Source organism: Typha angustifolia, chromosome 8 (genome assembly GCF_048772165.1).
Source record: "Typha angustifolia cultivar Huaian chromosome 8, ASM4877216v1, whole genome shotgun sequence".
Lineage (NCBI taxonomy): Eukaryota > Viridiplantae > Streptophyta > Magnoliopsida > Poales > Typhaceae > Typha > Typha angustifolia.
In genome coordinates, this window is record NC_133246.1 from 16,968,112 (window position 1) to 16,983,979 (window position 15,868).

Genomic DNA, 15,868 nt, shown 5'->3' on the forward strand with positions numbered 1-15,868 from the left:
GTATATGTGCTACATAATACAGAACGGTGAGCCATAAAGGCCAACGGAAAAACTTAAGTTATTTGCTAATGTTAGAAATATCAAGGTAGCAATAACGACGCTTAAATGCAATAACGAGCTGAAAGTAACTATTTTAATTTGTTCCTGTTGAAGCACTGTTTCATGCAAATATTTTAGGGAAAATATACTCTTGTTTCATGCTAAAGGATTGCTTTTGCCAAATTACATTTGAAAATTCGCCAGGAAATAGGAAATAATTAACACAGCAACCTGCTCATTAAGGCCTATAATCTACTGCTTGACCACCAATTAAGTTTCAAACTGAGTTAGAATCGATTACCAGTACAAGCATACCGTTACAGATTAATACCAATCTGCACCCCTTTCAGCTCTTCAACTTTTTGCTGAACAAATTATCCTTACATAACAAAGATTAATCAGACCTTACAGATGACAAGCGACAAGTCACCTGCATGATATACAGCAGACATCAGAGCCAGAAGTGGAAAACTGACGAGAATATAAATTAATTGCTGCCCGGCATAACACAAGGCAATAAACTTTGAGGCCAACAAGCTGCCAACTTGCACATATTATGCAAATCAAATGGCTGCTGGAGCTAATTTGTAGGATGATTATTTGATTCAATCTGCTAATTCTGAATGGGCTGCGACCAGCAACTGTCTCCTGCAGGCATAGTAAAATTTGAACTGAAACAATAAAACATTATCAAAGGTAATACAAGTATCATACAAGTATTGGGCCATTGTTTTTTGGACCACCAATGCTACATAATAACCAAATGCCAAACTAAGAGGTACTATAACTTTGAGTTTCCAAGATAGTGGGAAGAATCTGTAATATAAGTTAAAAGAGCTGTATAGGACTTAGAAGAAGCAAAAATATCTAGGGACATCTGAGGCCTCGTGCATGATCACAGAAGGTCAAACTTGTACTTCAGTCTATAAGAAGAATATTTATATGTACTCAAAATTGTCACCTCGCCTATTTTCAGACTTTATTCAAAGGAGATTATCTTTCTAAGACTACATTCTTTCGAAAGAAAATGTAAAAAGACAATTGTTATAAATTCAGTTGTTCATATTATTACAACTCGCACGACTCACAACATGAAGCCAACTACAAATCTAATGTTAAAGAACCACTGATCATAAACTCTACGTTTTTTATAATTCAAATGGGTAGGAGTTAGGACAACCTCCTCCTCCTACAGTGGCAGACCACCTCTCAATTCTTAATCCTTGGTCATTTAGATAACTGATCCGTGCTCTATCTAGTAAATGTCTCAAATCTGGGTAGAAATGAGGATTTTGTTAGATGATCTTAGTCGACTTTGATGCATCATTATCCTTATTCTTACTGTATTAACTAGATCAAAATTGTGCAATTAAATTTAAAAGCAATTAATATTTGAGCCATCTCACTAGACAAATCAGCACTTCTATCTCCACGCGGACCATCAACATGTCACTGACAAAAGCTTCACTCAGTATTGCAACTACTGGAGCAACTTAATATGGATCAAAAGAAGAAAATTTTATAAACCACTAATATTGTGTGTCTTAATACTTGGGGTCTTACTAGATCCTAGAAAACGTTCAAATAAGACGTAAGAGCTCGCACTAACATATGATTCAAATTATCTAAGAATGAAACCAATCAAAATACAGGATGAAGCTTCCTAGCAGATCATGGCTTTAATAATGTTTTCATTCTCTAGCAATTAATATGGGGTGATCGAATGGCATCATAAGAAAGAAACAAACTTCAGTGAGGAAACATGATAAAGGAATATTGAGAAGAAATCAGCTGTACCTGACAAGAAGCTTACAAGTTACAACCAGTCCTGCTGTTGCAACTTGAGAGGCAAGTAGACCTCAGTGAGATACTGAAACCCAAAAGAACTCAGTGCTTGTATCTCCGCCTTTTGCCTCGTTCTCACCATCGTCTCCAACTCCCTCACCCATCCCTCGTTCCTCTTTACGAAATCCTCTTCCAGAAGATCCTTCCCGGCTTTCACATCCTGATCTGTCATAGGCAACCGACATTGCTCCGGCACCTATTCTTAAAACATAGAATATCAAAATTGTACTATTCCCTATCAGCTTAAGCTTTGAGAGAAACAACCAGATCCACACCTGGTACTTGTCGAGGTCACTCGGCCGCACACCGAGCCACTTAATATCCGGTGTGGCAAGATTGAAGCTATCATACGACATGTTCTTGGATCCACACATGTAAACAGAAAGAATCTTGAGCCCGTAAGGATCGCTGTCGACGAGTGCAAACACTGGGAGCTTTAGCTCAACCTTCATCCTCTTCAAGAACAGCCTTGTGGCCACATCTGGCTGTCCCTTGGCCGTCACAATGATGCAGGGGAACCGGTTATAAAACCGGTCTTCTGCAAGCCGCATAAAGGCGGCATCTTTCTCGACGAGAAGGATGAACAGTGCGTCGCTCTCGAGGTCCGAGACCCGGTCGATGTTCGGGGGGATAGCCTTCCCGCCGATGCCCATTTTGGTGCAGTCGATGCGGTCACCGTCGTCGGAGAAGATGAGGCGTCCGACGACGACGCCCTTCTCGGACGCGACGACGTGGAGGGACGAGCGGGTGCAGCCAAGCATGACGGAGACGTCGTCAAGGACGCCGTCGGACTGAGACTGGTCGCCGAAAAGCTTGACGTCCGTGTAGAATAGGTCGCGCTTGGTGACGTGGATGCCGCGGAGCAGGACGGCGTGGACGAGGGAGAGGACGCGCGCGGTGACAGTGGCCTTGCGGACGGTGGAGAGGGAGGAGAAGGGACGGGAGGAAGGCTTGGATCGGAGGAGGACGAGGCGGTCGAGATGGGGAAGGAAGAGATGGTGCGAGGAGGAGCGGGATGGGATGGAGAAGGAGAAGCCATTGATGGAAAGGATGGATCGGGCGAGGGAAAGGAAGAGGCGCTCGATGGATAGCTTCACGGAGGTGGAGGAACGATCGGATACGGAGATGGAGGAGGAGGAGGATGAAGAGGGGTCGAGATCGGTTAGGGTTAGGTCCGGGGTTTTGGAGGAGGAGGAAGAAGACGAAGCAGAGAATAGACGGAGAGAGGTGAGGATTTCGGAGTCGGGTTTGAGTTGTTTGCGGAGGGACTCGGCGTAGGAGGAGGACGCCGGACGGGGCTTCTTGGAGGCGGTGGCAGCCTCCGAGCGGCGGCGCTTCTTCTCCGACATTGGAGATGGAGGGAAACGAGAGGGAAGAATTGGGTGAAAGCGGCTGATTTGATTTTTGAGGGTTTAGTCTAATTTTCCTGAATTATGATAAATAAATAAATAAATATTTCTTTTTTATGCCAACTATTTGCCCTTTTTTTCTTCTTTTATTTATATGATTTTTTTTTTTGCAATGAATAAAAAAATCTAATTTACCCATCTTTTATAAGATGGATAAATTAAAGATAAATGAATAATAAAAAAAAAGGATAGCCTCCCTCTTAGATTGCACTTAGATAACTCCGTAGATCCTCTAAAAAAAAATAATAAGTCACAATAAATTAACATCATGCTGACTGGATCGACTCAACTCCTAGAAGACCAAGGCAGTCAACTAGGCTCCTCTCCTCATTCATCATCTCACTATAAAGAGTATTTCAATCAGACTGGTTACCAGAAGAAGGATTGCTCCATTGTGAAATTCCCTAATAATAATAAAGCCAATTAAAGACATTATCTATACCATATCTTTTAGGACCACTAAATATAATTAGTTTGCATAATCACAAAATAGAAACCCAAAACACAAATATCAATATTAATTGTATTATTATTATTATTATTATTAGTATTACTAAAAGCATATAATTCTCCACTTCTAATTCTTTTTGAAAAGGAAGTTATCTTTTTACATGCAATGTACACACATTCACATAAATTAGTGGGAAATGTGACATTGAAGGCTCCATCTCTGTCCCACATTGGGTTGAATGAGTGAGGAGAATCAGCTGCATGGACTCAGATCATTCATCTGTCACACTACACAAAGTTACCATTATTCCAGATATGCACAAGAGAAGCAGCAGCAGCAGCATCAACAAAAAACAAAACTATATACTATTCTTGATCCAGTATTGGAAGAATAAAAGAAATGGACATCTCCCCCCACATGAGATTCCTCTGAGTTAGTTTAACTAGAAAACCACACAAACACTGTTGACAAATCTCATAAAAGCGTTATGCTTTCACTCAATAAACTCAAATCTTGAAGTGCAGTTGGAAAAGCCCACATGGCCATTGTGAGTCCCAAAGCTTTTTAAAAACAAGACAGTGCCCATGTAAAACGAAGCAAAGGAGAGCAATGGAAGCCACACAGACTTGAGAAGAAAAAAGGAGATGCAAAGCTATAGACTAAAAGCACTGCATCCTGGCCACAGCAAGGAGAGGATATGATAAAGTAAGGAGATAGAGAAGGCCAACGTAGAATCTAGTACCGTTTGATAGTTCTGCTCCCATTCTTAGCTCCCCTATCCTATCATTTGTTTCTTAATTTTTTCAGCTTGCATGCTGTTGTTCTAATATATCTTTAGTAAGGAACATAGTTAGATCATACATAACATGGTGTATGTGATGCTCATTACTGCGTTCAAATCTTGTAATCCTACATTCTTCATGAAACCTAGGACTAAGTAGCTGGATTCTCGAGGTTTAAGGTCTGAAGACAAAGTGCTCTTTGTATCCATGCTGGATGCCATTGTTTTCCTATGATTTTTAGATTTAAATGTGTAATATTCCTTCGATTAGACTTTTAAAATTGAATATTTTTATAAGATATGCGTACAGGGATTTATTTTTATTATTTTAATTTTTGTTTTGTTTTTAAATACCTCTGATTGATGTCAAAATAATTAGAAGGGGAATTTCCTTTTTCCTATTTTCTGGAATAAGGAACTCGACTCGCCTATTCTGGAAAATGAAAAGAAAACAAAAAAAAAAAACACCTGTGCTGCACGCTTTCTGGCGCGGTTGTCGCTGTGGACCTTCTCTAGAACGTTCCAGCAGACGCCGTCAAACTCCGCCGTTATGATTCTTTTTTTTTCCCTCCCTCCCGCGGGCCCCCACGACGAGTATCTCGTGTACGCGCCACGTGTACTATGGGAGGATCATCCTTTGATCCGGGGCGGGGTGGTGAGCTGCGGGCTTTAGATTTTGTCCAGCTCGGACGCATGGGCTCGCCTCATATGTCGGGTCCCACCTAGCCGCTGCCCACCTCCATTTGCTCCACGTCATCTCCTCAGACCCTAATATCTCTCCCACGATATCTTCTTTCCTCCTCTCTCTCTCTCTCTCTCTCTCTCTCTCTCTCTAACAGCCATGGTCTTCGGGTTTCGCCTCTAGTTCTCCAATCTATCTAATCTTCGAATCAAGAGAGAAATTTTTTCTCTGTTTCTCTTCCTATCTTGCTCTCCTCCTTCTTCGTTTCTCTTTCCCTGGTCTTGATTCGAATTCTTGGACGGGAATTTATCTCCGGCGGTTGGCTCTTGCCCGCCGGATTCCGCTACTAGCGATCCGAAGGGCGGCGTCTTGATCGAGGCGGGAGGTATCCGGTATCTCGTCTTCATTTCTATTTTAAGGAAAACCCTTCGATTTGGTTCTTGTTTTCGTTTCCAGTCGTGGAAACCCTTGAGACTTCTCGTTGGAAGAGGAAGTGGAGATTTATGCTCTCGGGAAAGGGTTTCTGCTAGGTTTACCGTGATTCTTGTTTGAAACCCTTGGTTTTTTTTCGTGATCTTTAGATCTCTTCTCTGCCGGATTTTCAAATTAGGTAGTATAATAAAGATATTGCTGAGCGTATTCCTTGCTTTGGTCTATAGGAAGCTAAGATTTTGGAAGATTCAGCCCTGTCCTTACAAATCGGTGTATGTTTTTAATAAGAATCACCGGAAAAGCAGTTTATTTCTACGCCGTCGTCTTGATCTCGGATCGCATTGACTGTAGGGTGGAAGCTTTGAGTTCGGTCTGGTTCCCTACTCAGGTGAGTGATTTATTGGGAATTGGGTGAGAGAATTTGTTATGGAATCATCTTAACATAAAAATTTGTACATCTGATGCATGTTGGAGTAGTTAGACCAGAATCGAGGTGTTCGTGAAGGCAACAGAATATGTGCAAGTTCTTTTCTTGGACAAAGGAGGGCTCGTCTCCTATCCAATTTAGCTCCACTCCTGATCTCTTTGACTCCAGTTGATGGGAGGTGACCATCAGGCGAGCCTCGAGGGGCCTTCCCACAAAGGGCTGGCGAAAGCTAACCACTATGTAGGACATGAATACAAAGAAGTCCAAAATGGAACCACAGGGGAGGACCAGGACCTCTCAGATGATGATGAGTCGAGAATTAATGAGGTAGAAGCTCCAAAAAGTAATCATGAGGGAGGTGTCGCCCCTCTGCCACGGCAGGTTGGTTCGCATAAGCAGCAGCAACAGTCGCTTGCACCTATCATCCGCTGGGAGAGGTTTCTACCAGTCAGAACCCTCAAGGTTTTGCTTGTGGAGAATGACGACTCCACCCGACATGTGGTCAGTTCTTTGCTTCGCAATTGTAGCTACGAAGGTCTGTACTGAACTCTATCATAGTGATGATTGATCTAATGATTCAGCTCATATCCTTTAAAATGTTAAGAAGGTCAATTGAGTCCAAATTCAGAAACCCTTCTATGGTGCAGAGAATCATTTATTTATTCTAATTTTAGTGGATGTGATAAGCTCTTCATTTAACATGCATTTATTTGTGATAGAAATGAATTATCAGCTGACATGACATTATGCCACCTCTTACTAGGGAGTAGGAGTCAAAATTGTGTTGCACCAATTTTCTGAGAGTCATAGCTTTAAGTTTGTAGGCCTCAGGCCGTTTCTCTAGCCAAAGGAAAAGGAAAGTACCATCATATCCTAGCGATATATGATGACCGTTATTTTTGTTTCTAAATTTAGCTGGAAAACTCTTTTTTTGTGATGATTCTGGTATACATAATTGGGCAGTATGTATATTCTTTGATGATTCCATTGTTCCCTCCTTTGCTTTTTCTTCTCCATGTTTCTTTTTGAAGTATAATAATCTTTTGAGATATCTTATGCTAACCCTAATTTTTTCATTGAGATCTTCGAAAGTAACCTAGAGACCCTACATTTTTGTTGTAGACAAGTTTTCTTTTCTCTTGTAAACAAAATACGAGAGTCCAGCATGCTACTTCCTTGTCTCACCTGATCTACCCTGTCCTATTTGGTACTATGATGCAAGTGGATATGTCATCTTATTCAGCAACCAATATCTTTCCCTATTCTTCGGGCCTATTTGATAACCCTCTTTTATCTTAGAAAATCTTGCCACACAAGGCATAGGGAGTTGGGATAAAAAAAGAAGGGGATAAAGGAGGTTTATTTGGAAATCTTTACCCCAACTTTTGGTTGGGATAAAAATATTAGGATATCCCACCCCTTTATCCCAAAAGACCAAATTACCAATTTGACCTTCTCCAAAGAATTCTAAATTAAATTAATCGGTGTAAAATATAATAACCTAATGGGATTTCTAAATAGTTGTAAAATAAAATTACAAAGGTATTCTGAAAATAACCATGAGAAGATAACATAATAGCTATAAAATATAATTACAATTTATATTTAATTTTTAACCTAATTAGAATTTTCATCTTTCTTTTTCAAAAAAAGAAATAACAATATTATTCACATTAAACTAGAGAAAGGGCATAAGGTTTTGATCATTTTATCCTTTATCCTAACTATTATAATAAAACATCATTCTTATCCCATATTTGGGATAAAAACTATTTAGTCCTTATTTAATCCTCGTATTTTCCTGGAAAATTATTTCTATCCTAATTTTTTCTTATCCACTTTGTGTGTAGACCTAGACTTGGAATCTTTGAAAAAGAACCTACTGGTGTTTAGATAGATCTTGGTCCCTTGGTGGTGCACCACTTACTACAAATCTATGAAGGAAATGTTCCATAATCTTGCCATTTTCCATTGGAGGCCTGTCAAGAATTATAGCATTACAATTGTAGATGAGCATCACAGTCTGAAAAATGTACAAAGAAGAAGACCTAGCGATGGTGCATCTTTGTAAAGAACATGTTCTAATAGGAAGCTGCAATACATTGAATCCCAAGAAGATATGTCCTTTATGAGCTATCGATGCATGATTGATCTTCCCAACAGTCATGGGATTTAAGAGATAATTGATGACAAACTTGTTTGAGACTTGAGTATCATCATTCAAAAGAAACTTCACTAGCAAACTTTGAGGATGAGTTCTTGTCAAGCATCAGGGTTTGATGTAACATCAAGGCTTCCTAGTTCCCCTCGGTTTTGTGGTTCTTGTCAAGCATCTAGGTCCGATAAGCTCGATTTGTTTATTAAAAGAGTGACTTCAAACAAAGCCTATGTCCCTTTGCCATAATCTCCAAGCCAATTTTCTACAGGCTGCCATATGCTTTGTAGCTTACATCTCTATATCACCGGCTCCTACATCCCTTGGTAGGGTTCTAATATTTTGTATGCATGATAAGTATGGTAATAATAATGCATATATACTACACTCATTATGTCCATAACTATAGCCCATATACGTTAATAACAATAAACATGGTATGTATCATCCGAAAACATTAATTTTTTATCTCAGGTTCATGTAGAGCCACAACATAAGTAGCAACAAATCTCATATCAAGCAACACTTCTGTATGACTTAGTATGCAGATCGATAATTTGTGTTTGTTCCATCTGATATAGTCAGCCGGAATAGGTTGTGAATTGCTTGCCTCTTAGAGTCGGAGCTGATTCTCCATATTATGCCTACTACTTGGCTGTGAGCCAAGCAAAGAAATTCCTATTAGTTAAGACTGCTCAAGTCTAATCTATAAGTACTTTATTGAGATGGTAAACACTATACTAATTTTGCTTTTGTTTGTCGCATGCTAATTATATATTGTGCTTTTTTGAAAAGACCTGCTGGCCTCTCTGAAGATCCTTCACCAATTAGTAGCGTGAGGCACTAATTACACCTTATGCTTCCCCTCATTCATTGCATGTAGCAATTTCTCTAGAATACAAAAATCAAAGCGGTCTTGGTAGGTTGTATTTAGATTTTAGATAATAGATTGTTGAGTTAAAAAATTGATAGAAAACCTTGGATTCAAATAAACAATGAATTAAATCAAATTAAAAGCCTTCACTTTTTGGTTGTAAATGAACCTAGATACATGCTTTGCACACCTGTCCATACTCTTCTGTTTGCTAATATCTCTAGGTGATGACGTCATAACTGAAAATTGTCTTGTAGCTTCCTTTGATGGTGTTTAACATAATTACACCATTCATAATGCAGTTACTGCTGTTGCAAATGGTCTGCAAGCATGGAAGATCCTAGAAGACTTGCCAAATCACGTTGACCTTGTCTTGACCGAGGTAGTCATGCCTTGTCTCTCTGGAATTGGTCTTTTAAGCAAGATAATGAGCCACAAAACTTGGAAGAATATTCCTGTAATCAGTGAGTACTTTTCTGGATCACTCACTTAAAACTTGATTTGTAAAATTGTACGTGCTATTCAATTTTGATACTCTAAATGCTATACCTGATGACTTGTGCAGTGATGTCATCAAATGATTCTATGGGAACAGTCTTCAAGTGTTTGTCAAAAGGTGCAGTCGACTTTTTAGTAAAGCCCATTCGGAAAAATGAGCTTAAGAACCTTTGGCAGCATGTCTGGAGGAGATGCCACAGTGTAAGTTGTCATGATGTTACTTTCAGTTAAATAGTAATCAAATATGTGTGATGAGGTATGGTTAATGTTCTGCAGCTCTTGAAGAATGCATAATTGCATTCAAACTTAAGAAAATGCATAATCGTATTCAGATTGCTGGTCTCTGTCTGTTGTTTTCTTTTATCCTTTTTAGGGATATTTGGCTTTAGAAGTACTTGAATTTACTTCTCCCTTCTGAACTGTTATTTGCTTGTCACATCTCAGTCTAGTGGCAGTGGAAGTGAAAGTGGTATCCAAACCCAAAAGTGTACCAAGTCAAACAGTGCGGATGATTCTGCAAATAATAGTGACAGCAACAATGATGATGACAATGAAAGCATTGAGTTGAATGTGAGGGATGGCAGTGATAATGGTAGTGGAACTCAGGTACTCAATTTACTATACCTCTTTCATTTCAGATTGCTCATTTTGAAAATTCATGGCAATGATTGTGCTAGTGATTTCACAACTTGAGCAACTTATGTGCAAGCAGCCAAGCATGCTTGCAAGACTTGAGGAAGTTTTATATCATATCATTCTCATCTTATCATCATCTCTTCCACTCCCTGTGCTAACTAGGCTAGCTAAAGGAGAATTCGCTGATTATAAAGAATCCACATTGGAACATTGTACTTTGCATGCATCATTTGCTTGGATGCGTGAAATGTCTTCCATCACCATCTACAGTAGAGATCATATTATTTCTCATTGAAAACATTGTTTTGTGTTATTGTGTTTTGATGATATGTAACTAACTTGTTCTTACTTCGGTACCATATCAGTGATCTCGTGGAGTGTGGCACCCTATATGCACTTAGGTGGTGTTTGGCTGCAGTTTATAGTAAAACTAAATTAGTTCTACTCATTTTTTATCCTTGAATATGCACCTCTATCCCGAAGTAGTTGCATAGAGTGTTTGATTGTAAATCATGGCATCATAACCTTTGATAAGATATGCGTTTCAAATTAAAATGTTTTTAAAATTAGAATAAGAAGTGAAAATTGAGGATATCTTTTGTAAATTGACACAATTACCATTTCTAGTGGATGGATGGAAAGTACACAACATAATATTATTAAAATACCCTTCACTTATGCTTACCTTTTTTTTGTTTTGTTTTGGAAAATGTGTCCAAATTTATGATCTTATATGTTTACCTCATATAAAGTACTTGTTTATAAATATGCAATGCCTACATATATGTTAGCAATGCCAGCTTGTAGATATAAAATACTTGTTTGCAGGTATGCAATTCCTGTTTGTAAGTATGCAATATACGTCTGTAGATATGCAATGCATATTTATAGGTATGAAATTAAGGTTTCTAAACACGCAAACCCTTTAGTCTTATCAAGGGTAAAATGGTAAATGACAGGTCTTGCCATTTTAAGGAACTCATTCTCATTCCAAACAGGGCATTAGAATTACTACCCTCTTTTATGCTAGCATTAGGTTGAGCCTCGACTTTTTCGTATTTGAGTTTATAGGATCCATAGATGGTCTTGCATGAATGAAAACATTTGGAATGATATTTATTCATCCACAATGGCTCAACAATCAGCCAAAAGTGGACAATCTCATATCTCCAAACCTCTTTTTGTGGTGAATTTGAATGGCAAGGATGCACATCATGAGCATGCACTGCTATCATACTGCTAATGGTCACATGCATTTATACTGCCTTGATCACTTTTGTTGCAATCATTTGATATTTCATGCTTTTATTGGATCAATATTCAAATCATGGTCATTAAAAGAAAAAAGTCAGCTTCATGAAGGTTCCATCAAGTTAAATGTGACAACAGAGATCTTGTCTTTAAGATTGGTAGTGAAGATCTCGTATCTTTTAGAAAGCTATAAACATAACATAGTGGAACACAACATAACATAGTAGCACACAAATATATAATTCAATTTAAAATCAAAGAATTCATACATATATTATCAACCCATTAAAGTAATGATAGCCTCCTCTACAGACATCTTCCTAAGCAAGAAATTCCTACTTTTGTTTGTGCAGCTCAGCCTGTCATCTGATGCATGTATCCATGCTAGCCACATTAACGACATGAACCCCATGATAACTCCTCTCTCTCTCTCTCTCTCTCTCTCTCTCTCTCTCTCTCTCTCTCTCTCTCATGGCAGACTGTTTGTATTATTCACCCTTTTGACACCCTAGGATGGCTGAAGCTAAGAATTTTATAAAGACAAATTTTAACTTTTCAAATCACATTTCCAATGAATAAAAAGTCACCTTGATTAGACATTGGACAAGAAAATAACGACCAACATATTGGGCTACTTTCAACCAAGGATTATCATACTAGAGGCATGGAGCCTGCTGACCTTGGCTCATGTTGTTGGCACACTGGATAATCTTGACACAGAAAATAAATTTTAGAATCTTCTAGGGGTGCTAAAATAGGTTATAAGGGCTAAATTAAAATAATTCAATATAGATATTGGTGTAACATATAGAGTTAGATTCTAATGTTATGAATTTTCCCAAATCATTATAAATTACACAGTATTTATTACTTCTGGGAAATCCCAATTGATCCTTTCCCTATTTTTCACAAGCAGAAATTCTTTTTCTTGTTTCATGTTTCTAAGCAATGGTTTCAGATGCTCCTGCTATTCAACTACGAATATTTCATCTACACGTTTTTCATAAGGTTCCCTCTCCAATTGGCAATCCTTTAGCTTCTAAGAAAACAATCCCAGCCCCTTGCATCACAAACAAAATGCAACACATATCGCATGAGTGAGAAATAAAAATTCTGTAGTGCATGCAATATCAGATTTATTCTCCTAAGAACATCCAACTGTATGCTGAACGGAAAAGAAACAAATCAATCCTGTCATGATAGAAAATTTACATTTTGTCATCTTTGTAAAATCCTACTAACTTACATATAACACAAACTTCCTTTTTAAGTCCCAAGTATTTGGGGTTACTAAAATTTAAAGAGTCTATTATAGAATATTGATGATTCATTGATTTGTTCAAGAAGATGCATTTCTTTGTGGTACCTATGTCGTTTTGAAGGGTTACCCACGTATACTTCATGCAAAAGATAACTATATTATGCAGAGTTCCTGGACAAAGCGTGCTGTTGAGGTCGAGAGTTCTCAACCTATGTCTCCATCAGATCAGTTAGCTGATCCACCCGACAGTACCTGTGCACAAGTTATTCACCCGAAGCCCGAAATATTCTGTAATGAATGGTTTCCTATGACTACAAATAGAAGCTGCCAAGGGCAAGAAGAATTTTCTGGTATAAATCTAAGGAAGTTATGCTAAGAGAATGTTGAGAAGAATCTAATTCCAATTTATTTTACCTTCCTTTTTTCCTTTCACTGTTTCCTGAATGTACGATCTCTCTTGCAGATGACTTAATGGGAAAAGACTTGGAAATAGGAGTACCTAGGAATATGAATGCTCATTGCGAGTCTTATCCGACCGATCAGGCTTCTACTAAGCTAACCTTTACGACTGTGGACAAGATGCCTGAAAGTGACCAAAAGAATGAGGAATTTATGGGGCTTGAAGGCAACAATACATCTGAAGATCTGGCAAATCAAGCTGCTGATCTGATTGGTGCAATAGCCAAGGGTATAACAGATGCTCAACAGGTAGCCAGAGTTGCAGAGGCTCCTAATAGCTTCTCCAATAACTCAGAAGGAAAAGATGAGCATTGTAATGGTTTTATGGAACTACCATCTCTGGAGTTGAGTTTGAAAAGGCTGAGATCAACTGGAGAGGGTATAACTGCAGCTCAAGATGACCGCAATGTTCTAAAACGTTCTGATCTATCAGCCTTCAAAAGGTGCAAAAATAATATTAGTGTCCTTTAAATTGTTTATTGCATGAATAAATGGCATCTTATTGTACCCTTGTTTTGCAAGGTATCATACCTCTGCTGGTTCTAATCAAGAACCGACAGGATGTGGAGGAAGCTGCTCACCGCTTGATAACAGCTCAGATGCGGTGAAAACAGAGTCGACAAACAATATGTTATCCAACTCAAATGCTGCTCCAATCAAGCAGGGTTCTAATGGTAGTAGCAACAACAATGACATGGGTTCCACTACCAAGAATGCATTCACTAAACCAGCAGCATATAAGGAAAACACATCGGCACCATCAGCAGTCAAGAGTATCCAGCATGCCTCAGCCTTTCGTCCTGTACGAGTCCGTTCTTCTCCTACGCCAAATGCTAGGCAAGACAAAATTGATGAAGTGACAGTAACTACAGTAACAGGAGAACCAAAAGAGATCCAGCGACAGGTCCAGGTGCAACATCACCATCACCACTATCATCACCATCATCATCATGTTCACAGCATGCAACAGCAGCAGCCACCAGATCACTCGGCTCCTAAGAACATGGCCACAGAAGACCCACAATGTGGGTCATCTAATGTGCTTACCGGGCCAGCGGAGGGTAATGTTGAAAATTTCTGCGTAGTTGGGAGCAACTCTGTCAGTAATCAAGGGAATAATGGGCAGAATGGAAGCAGCATAGCTGGAGGACTGAACACGGACAGTGCTAATGATATTGCAACTGGAGCTAGGGGCGGCAATGGAAGTGGAAGTGGAAGTGGGAGTTGTGGTGTGGATCAGAATAGACTTGCACAGAGAGAGGCGGCACTTAACAAATTCAGGCAGAAAAGGAAAGAGAGGAACTTTGGAAAGAAGGTATCCTATTTTTTAGTTCTTGCTCATTTCAACATTTACTTTAAGGGGATAAACATGAAGGAAAGTGCTGCACTTGTGGACACTTGGCAAATTTTCTATAAACTTGTTAACATGGCATCATCTTGGAGGTGCTGTCACGTTATCCTGGTCATAAGAAGTTTGTAAAAGTGTTGCTGCGCATAGCAATAGTCCAAGCATGAAAGAGCAAATAGATCTGCTTTTCTGTTTTTCCTTGACAGACCATGTTATGAATATCACATTAAACTTGCAACACCACTACTTGCCTAGAGATTGCATTAGTCTAAGAAAGTGTATGAAAATATATAAAATGTAGAAGCAAGCTGTGGAGGGAGGGACTTTTTTTTTCAAAATCAAGAAACAAGCACAGTAAACTCAAATACCTTATCTTCCAGAAATGTTACAGAATTTTAATGTCTATTGGAACAACATTCTATTCTGAATGATAGTTTGGCTGGTCAACAAGATCTAGTAAAATTTCTGGTAGATATTGAATTGTTGACTGAAGTATATCTTTCAGCTCATCATCATCTAATGTGTTGAAATTTAAATAGAATTAGCTTCTTTTTGACGATTTTTTGTTGTCAGGTTCTCTATCACAGCAGGAAGAGACTGGCAGAACAGCGGCCACGTGTGCGTGGGCAATTTGTACGACAAGCCATGCATGAACAGACTGGTAGGGAAGAAGACAGATGATGTTGGCGACAATGGATATTGGGTTGCTGAAATATTGACAAGTAGGCATCGATTTCTTTCAGCTCGCTAATTAATAGCAAATAGGTTCCGAGTTGCTAGAGTACTAAATAAGGACTGTTTAATGTGTGTGGCATGACTCCTTGATAACTACTATTCGTATTCATCACCTTGGAAAGGGTGGCTATCAGCTGTACTAATAATGGCACGTTGGTAGTACTGTTGTGATGGTTTGTGTTGTTACAACTCTGTTGTTACTCTTCTACCTATTTATCTCTCACCTATTTGTCAGGACCTAGTACTATATAACCAAGAGGGAAAGACAGAAAAGCTGAATATCAGGTCCACAGAGTCTTCTCCTGCTTGAGCATAAACTACATTCTTGGTTTTATTCCAAACAAGAGTAATGCTCATAGTCATACTTCCCAATTGAGTTGTTCTAATTTCTTCTACAGCAGCAACTGTATCTTTCCCCCTTCAACATCAAAAAGCACCTCGGGTTGACATCACCACATGCCACAGTAGTAGTTTTGCAAGCATACGCCGGTCAAGGGCGTCATAGAAACTAGTGATCTCTCTAGCAGTTTCAGAACCTCAACGAAGATTCTATACTACTCTTCGCCACACAAAGATCATCAGTTA

At 39.0% G+C, this 15,868-nt stretch overlaps 2 protein-coding genes across 8 annotated transcripts; one reads left to right on the forward strand and one right to left on the reverse strand.

The window, feature by feature from the left end:
* Positions 1–356: 356 nt before the first annotated feature.
* Positions 357–3,285, reverse strand: LOC140766094 (DNA topoisomerase 6 subunit A3). Of its 2 annotated transcripts, none has more exons than XM_073105514.1 (3): positions 2,160–3,285; positions 1,837–2,080; positions 357–469 (listed from the first exon to the last, which is right to left on the reverse strand). In XM_073105514.1, the coding sequence occupies exons 1-2, from the start codon at positions 3,231–3,233 to the stop codon at positions 1,856–1,858; spliced, it is 1,299 nt and encodes a 432-aa protein (XP_072961615.1). In that variant the 5' UTR covers positions 3,234–3,285; the 3' UTR covers positions 357–469; positions 1,837–1,855. The 2 variants fall into 2 exon arrangements, with proteins under 2 accessions (XP_072961615.1, XP_072961614.1); XM_073105513.1 differs by having other exon boundaries at positions 357–687.
* Positions 3,286–5,337: 2,052 nt separating this feature from the next.
* On the forward strand, positions 5,338–15,491 carry LOC140766102 (two-component response regulator-like PRR37). Of its 6 annotated transcripts, none has more exons than XM_073105522.1 (10): positions 5,338–5,599; positions 5,867–6,027; positions 6,117–6,601; positions 9,398–9,559; positions 9,661–9,794; positions 10,038–10,199; positions 12,908–13,091; positions 13,205–13,643; positions 13,723–14,515; positions 15,122–15,491. In XM_073105522.1, the coding sequence occupies exons 3-10, from the start codon at positions 6,238–6,240 to the stop codon at positions 15,227–15,229; spliced, it is 2,346 nt and encodes a 781-aa protein (XP_072961623.1). In that variant the 5' UTR covers positions 5,338–5,599; positions 5,867–6,027; positions 6,117–6,237; the 3' UTR covers positions 15,230–15,491. The 6 variants fall into 6 exon arrangements, with proteins under 6 accessions (XP_072961623.1, XP_072961627.1, XP_072961621.1 ...); XM_073105526.1 differs by having other exon boundaries at positions 5,991–6,027; XM_073105520.1 differs by having other exon boundaries at positions 5,338–5,592.
* The last annotated feature ends 377 nt before the right edge of the window (positions 15,492–15,868 follow it).

Excerpts from the sequence above, each read along its gene's own strand:
- LOC140766094 (XM_073105514.1), bottom strand. The coding sequence starts at position 3,233 with ATGTCGGAGAAGAAGCGCCGCCGCTCGGAGGCTGCCACCGCCTCCAAG. Across the intron at positions 2,081-2,159 it reads GTGACCTCGACAAGTACCAG|GTGCCGGAGCAATGTCGGTT; the intron begins GTGTGGATCTGG and ends TTTTAAGAATAG.
- LOC140766102 (XM_073105522.1), top strand. The coding sequence starts at position 6,238 with ATGGGAGGTGACCATCAGGCGAGCCTCGAGGGGCCTTCCCACAAAGGG. Across the intron at positions 10,200-12,907 it reads ATAATGGTAGTGGAACTCAG|AGTTCCTGGACAAAGCGTGC; the intron begins GTACTCAATTTA and ends TATATTATGCAG. Across the intron at positions 14,516-15,121 it reads AGAGGAACTTTGGAAAGAAG|GTTCTCTATCACAGCAGGAA; the intron begins GTATCCTATTTT and ends TTTTGTTGTCAG.